This window comes from Wasmannia auropunctata, unplaced genomic scaffold (assembly GCF_000956235.1).
Source record: "Wasmannia auropunctata unplaced genomic scaffold, wasmannia.A_1.0 LD334306.1, whole genome shotgun sequence".
In the NCBI taxonomy this organism is placed as follows: Eukaryota; Metazoa; Arthropoda; class Insecta; order Hymenoptera; family Formicidae; genus Wasmannia; species Wasmannia auropunctata.
This window is the reverse complement of record NW_012028584.1, coordinates 7733-13870: the sequence shown is the minus strand read 5'-3', so window position 1 is coordinate 13870 and position 6138 is coordinate 7733. Positions and strand designations below refer to the sequence as shown.

The 6138-nt window shown below is 35.2% G+C and overlaps 2 protein-coding genes across 4 annotated transcripts in view; one reads left to right on the top strand and one right to left on the bottom strand.

Annotated features, from left to right (window-relative positions):
* The window catches only part of LOC105458804 (serine--tRNA ligase, mitochondrial-like), a 3631-nt gene extending 2976 nt beyond the window's left edge, over positions 1 to 655 (top strand). For both annotated transcript variants that reach the window (XM_011704355.1, XM_011704354.1), the window contains one exon: positions 280 to 655. In XM_011704355.1, coding sequence (XP_011702657.1) covers positions 280 to 622 — 343 coding nt within the window. In that variant the 3' untranslated portion in view covers positions 623 to 655. The remainder of the gene's footprint in view (positions 1 to 279) is intronic.
* A 150-nt stretch (positions 656 to 805) lies between these two features.
* LOC105458805 (protein krasavietz) overlaps positions 806 to 6138 on the bottom strand; it is a 9712-nt gene continuing 4379 nt past the window's right edge. The window contains exons 1-8 of one of the 2 annotated variants that reach the window (XM_011704358.1): positions 5447 to 5627; positions 4135 to 4206; positions 3778 to 4058; positions 3355 to 3659; positions 2995 to 3238; positions 2696 to 2915; positions 2420 to 2579; positions 806 to 1366 (exon numbers count right to left, since the gene is read on the bottom strand). In XM_011704358.1, coding sequence (XP_011702660.1) covers positions 2428 to 2579; positions 2696 to 2915; positions 2995 to 3238; positions 3355 to 3659; positions 3778 to 4058; positions 4135 to 4195 — 1263 coding nt within the window. In that variant the 5' untranslated portion in view covers positions 4196 to 4206; positions 5447 to 5627 and the 3' untranslated portion in view covers positions 806 to 1366; positions 2420 to 2427. Of the gene's footprint in view, positions 1367 to 2419; positions 2580 to 2695; positions 2916 to 2994; positions 3239 to 3354; positions 3660 to 3777; positions 4059 to 4134; positions 4207 to 5446; positions 5628 to 6138 lie in introns of those variants that run through there. The other variant, XM_011704359.1, reaches the window with a different exon arrangement.

Sequence of the window (6138 nt, the reverse complement as noted above, 5' to 3'; positions counted from 1 at the left end):
GACGTGTGCTCTTCCGATCTATAATAAATAAAATAAAATGCATTTTTCAACAAACAAATTTATGTTATTTAAAAATTATAATAAAGTAAAATACATTACAGATGTATTTTATTCGAATTTAGATCCGGATTCAAATAATTCGGATATCCGGATTACCCGAATAATCGGAATAATCCGGTCTTGAGATTCGAATTGAAGCCAATCTCGAATATCCGAATACTTAGAAGCCCTAACTCTTGTATTTTCTTATACAAACGCTGCAATCTTTTTGTGCTTTAGAAAATGTGATATGGAAGGCTGGATGCCCGGAAGAAAGTTGTACGGCGAATTGTCCAGTTGCAGTAATTGCACGGATTATCAGTCGAGACGTCTCAACATTAGGTATAGGACAAAGGATGGAAATACAGCTTACGTGCACACACTAAATGGAACTGCGTGTGCGATACCTCGCATGTTGATCGCATTGTGCGAAACGTATCAGACAAGACATCACCGTATCACCGTACCAAATGAGTTGGTGCCTCTGATGAAGGGCAAAACGCTCATTAAGAAGCAATCAATCGCGGACATGAGACCTTACAAGTATAAACAAAAATTAAATGTAAAAGAGAAAATTGAATAAAATTAAATAAAAAAAAGAGGTTACAATCATAAATATTGCGATAGATTAAACAAATTTCCTTTCTAAATCAAATTCTTAAAAGCAGACTTGTTTTCCAACAATTATATTAGAATAGAAGTTTTCCCGAGATTTGTTCGTTCTACGAATAGGGAAGTCAGGGAATCATCACAAAACTTCAAAGTATTAAACACCACCTGTCAGTATATTTTCTATAAACTAGTACAATATTATTATACAAAGAAAGACAGGGATCCGAAAATTGTACGTACACAGGGATAAAGATTTTTTTTTCCTTATAATTTCTTTGTTATTCTGTATATATTTTGTAGCGGAGTTATAAAAATGTAACACAAAATATTTTTTTTTCTTGAAGTAATACAATTTAAAGATGTTGCAAATTTACAGTTTCTCCACACTGATCGGATGTTAGTGTTTAGTCCTTATTGACAATTTAAAAATTTTCTATTTTTCTGAATACTTGATTCATCATGGAGTTCCTAACATTGACTTAAGTTTTATTTATATTGTATGTTTTCCAAGAGTTTGTTTTCTAGCAGGAACACAGTGTAATACAATGAATCATTTACATTCTTGTTTCTTAGCAAGGATTAAATAAATTCACTGTTACATCTTGTCCTTGCTGAAAAATGCATCGTGTCTTTTCCGACTGATATTGAATTATTCTTGATGTCTCGAAATTTTGGGACTGTCGTTTTTTTTTGTCACTGGCAATGATGTGTTTTCCTACAAAAAGAAAAATGCTATAAAAAATATCAAATATAGTTATACACTTTAAATGTTATAATTAAAAAAAATACATAGTTATAAAATACATATACAAGGATGTTTACAAAGTCCCTATTCGTTATATTCGAAAAAGATTCAAAATTATAAAAAAATCATGAAATGTTTGATCATTTTATTATTTATTCTTTTAAGAGAACTAGCCCTTCGAAATGAGAATACGTACTTCGCGGTCTTTCACATGTTTAAACGGTTTCCAAAAAAAATATAGGGGTACAGACTTTGTAGACTTCCTATATATGGATGTGTATGTGTGTCTGTGTGCATATGTTCATTTATTCCGATGGCGCTACAGCCCAAAGCTCTGGCCTACTACTCTTTTTATATGCTTGTAGCGTGTCTCTTCGTACGCACGCTGATTGTACAGTCGTGAACATATCAGTTGTGACACTTTTTTTCATAGGTTTTTAGAATATATATATGCGAACCACGATGGTGTACTATCTTTAGTCTAGAGATAGTACACCAATCGTTGTTCGCATTTGCAAAATATCAGTGCGTTTCGAAACCTACTTTAAAAAAAAGTGTCGCAACCGATATGTCCACTAGACATCAGGCATGGGACCTGCAGTTTAAAGCCGATTCCGAACGGCAATTTGTTTTCAAGAGGTTTTCGAGGCGAAGGATACTCTCGGTGGTTTACCAGACCTCCGGAGAGGAGATGCGAGCGTATGAAAATTTGTTGGTTCTGCCGGGAATCGAGAACCCGGGACCTCTGGTAATCGACCAGTGCGCTGCTTGTTAAACCCGGTCTACAATTGCGTAAGCATAGTTGCAAACAGTTGTAGCTGTAAGAATATACCAATCACAATCGAATATAAGAATATTCGACTGTAATTGGTCAGTTTTTACAACTATGCTTGTAATTGTAGACCAAACTTTTTTAAGCCACGCTCGCGCTCGCGTGTATACGTATGTGTTTAAAAAAGTATATATTAAAAAAAAAATAAATAAATCTCTCCTGTAATTTGTATATAATTTTTTAAAAATTACATGAATATCTAATCCTCCTCTTCTCCTGATTCGGATTCCTCTTCAGCGTTCTGTAGCCATTCCACGAATTTTTTCATTTGGTCTAGAAAGAGCATTTTCCCCTTCACTGAATGACCCTCTTTGAACCACTTCAATATTACATCTTCCGACACAACTTCCGCTGGAAGGTCAAACGTTTCATTTTACTTATAACAAAATTATTTAATATCCATTTAAATTATATGCGTATAAAATCTACATGTGTATCATATAAGTGCCTAATTTTTGTATACGTACTCTTATAAAAGAGTAAAACAATCTTCTGGAAGACTTTCATAAAATTCATGTTTTCATAACAGAATTCCTGGACCTTGAGGATGAGTGCGAGCTCAGATCTGGCAGTGGTTGTAAAAGCACCGAACAGTGGAGTATAAACCTTTAGATGTTTCAGTGCTTGTTCAGCGACTAACTCTTCTTTTTTGTTCCATTCAGCTTGGCCCATTACGACAACCCAGATCTGTAAACGGTGGCGAATATATTTTTCAAAATATTTCCAGTCTGTCTTAATCGGGCATATAAGAGAGAAAGGCCATTACCAATCCAATCACTTCATGTTCGGGAATGACACACCTTTGTGCCATTTCTTTGAGATCTAATGTTATGTCCTTCATTGGTCTATTTTCCGCTAAGTCATCCAAAAGAAGTTGCTGTAGATCCCGCTTGGCCTCCTGACTGGCCTGAGCCTTGTGTAATTTCACGATATCTGCCAGGCCTACCGCTTCGAATACAGACCGAAAATGTTCTTCCGTTCGTTTATTTGGTGGTACAAATTCCATCAACCTAAAATATACATAAAAGGACTTGCATGAACAGGATGATATTAAGGACTTTGAGAATGGAGTTTTCTAAATTACATAATAAAATTGTACAATTAATAAATAATATTTAAGCTTTACCTTCCTTCAATACCTCCTCTCTTCAGAGCTGTCATTAAACTAGATAAACCCTTCTCCTGTTTCCAAGTAACAAAGACTTCCAATAGAAAGTCTAATGCCAAATTGTCCTTGACGAGATGCTCGTTGATCAAGACCGAGAGGACCGTGGGTGGTACAGAACCGTTTGAGATCCACAGTGCTGTCATTCTAGCCAGCTTGATTCTTTCCTTGGGTGAAAATCCTTTCATGAAAACCAATACCTTCTTCATCTCTTCCTCAAACATCTTCTCCAGATATTTGTAACGTCGCATGAGCTTGATAAAGACCTGTTTATTCAAACGTAATTTAATTTAGTGATATTTAATTTAAAGATACTTAATTCCAATTAAATGTCTTGACAGTGATAAAAACTTAATAATAAAACTCCACTTTGTATTTTTTTACCTGTTCAAAATTTCGCATGGACTCCATGTCCTCTGGCTGCTCAAAAACACATGCACTGGTTTTAACCGGTTTGTCACCATCTTGAGCAATGGAACCGCCAGGAACTAAAAGGCCTCCAGCTATCATGATGTCAAACAATGCCTCTCCATATCGACGATAGTCTAACTTAGAACCAGCCGCGTCCAGAAATTTAGAAATTGCTTCTAAGTCGTTGCCAGCTTTTTCCAAACCAAGTAAAACCGCATCTCGAAATCCGGTTGGGTCATATTTTTCTCTTTCATCTGCAAACAACAGCTTTTGTCAATATACTTTGAATTTTTGCTTCTATGATTTTACACAATAATGTTTGTCATTTACCTCTTTTTCTGGTCTTTATGCGTTGACCTGATAGTATCGGTTTTTCTATTTTTTGACTCATACAATACTCTTCTGAAAGAGAATGCATAAATAAAGTTAGCAGTTTAATAAAATTATAATCCTTCCTAAGTTAAACTTTTCCAAAGATAATAAATTAGAGAAAAATTACAAAAAATTTTAAAATTTGTGCAAACGTTTGAGATTTCTGTCTGTGTAGTTCAATCGTGTAGTTTAATCAAATCTATTAGTGTAAATTAATAAAAACATGAAATATCAAGAAAACATGTATCCAACAATTGCATTATGCTATAACGCTTAATCTCGGAATCAGCATAATCTTATAAATGGCAACAAAAGGAATTATCTCCGTCAGTGCTAGATATAATTCAAAGTATAGTTTTGGGCTTAAAATTGAAATGTGTCAGTGTGCATGTTTATTGTTGTTGCTATTTTCTTGTAGCGCGTGATGCTTGGTTTCAGATCAATTGAAATTGTTCATGAGATGAGATCAATTTGAGATTGTTAAAAGTTTCTGTTATATATCATTAAAAAGAAAAACACATTTGCAATAAAACCTTACCTTAATATTGGCAAACTAGCGCTATTAATTTTATTTTCTGTTTTGTTATACAATAATAACAAAGTGCAATAATATTTTGCATAAAATTTTGTTATATAAATATAATAAGTACATATAGGTATCAATTGCATATTTATACTTAAAACGTAATATACAAAATTATTATTTTTTATTTAAAATTATTATTAAAAATTTAAAATTATTATTATTTATATTTTTATACAATTACATTTTTTTTTTACAATTTACATTAAAGATTGATAATACCTTCCATTTTTTAATAATAATAATAATAGTATTAATATTTTTTTAAACAGTGAATGATGTATACCAACAATTTTTAACGATCCGAGAATAGTCTCATCCTTGAAATCGAGTCGCACGCTACGAAAAAACAATTGTGAAGTAAAAAAAAAACAGGGACGATAATAAGCATGAACACTTGGACTATTTCAGTTTCAAGGCCAAAACAAGAAATCCTGGACAACACTGGTCTACGTCTAGCGTTTATTGTATCGGGGTATCAGTGACACGCGAGAAGGCAAAACGGATCATCGCGTATGTATGTGCGTAACGCTAGAATGGCTAATTCGGAGGTTAAGATCGCGCGCGGTGCGTGACCACGATGATGATGGCCGAGGCCATTAAATATAAGTCGAGGAAATTCGGCGGGGCGTGCGTAAATAAATCGACTCGCGATCGGCGATGTGTCCCGCTAGTTACGTTACTCACTTCGAAGCACGTAGAAATCGTAGACCAACCTCTCCTGCCCGGGCGCGATATGACCGAAGTAGGATGTTTTAACGAGGAGTCTGGCACTCGAGGTCAGCGAAATCAAAGAGGCTCGGACAGAGGAGAAGCGATGGTTCACGGGGATCGTAGACGAGAAATCAGTTGGTCGATCTCTTGCTATCTGCATGCCGCATCGCGGGAGACATGAGAAGTTTCACACCGGTGTGAAGCCCTTTGAGTATATAGGGTACTTTCCAATTGTAAAATCACTAGATACTTTTGTGCACACAGCGACACAAATTGTGTTCCAATTGCCGTAATCATCGACATAACCCAACACATTCGTCATAGAGTGCTTTTCAATTATAAAATCACTAGACACTTTTGTGCACACAGCGACACAAATTGTGTTCCAATTGCCGTAATCATTGATACAACCCAACACATTCGTACTTAGCTCGAGGTAGAGTCCTAGATTATCAGAGAAGCGCGACCGGCTTATGGCAGTATCGCAAAAGTACTAGAAAATATTAAAAATGGCGTCGAATGGCCAATCATAAGTTTGATTTATTCGGCAGCCATTTATAATAGCGATAAATCAATCTTATGATTGGCCATTTGCGTGTCCAATCAGGACTCGTAACACCGGTCGCGCTTCTCTGATAATCTAGGACTCTAGCTCGAGGCTACTA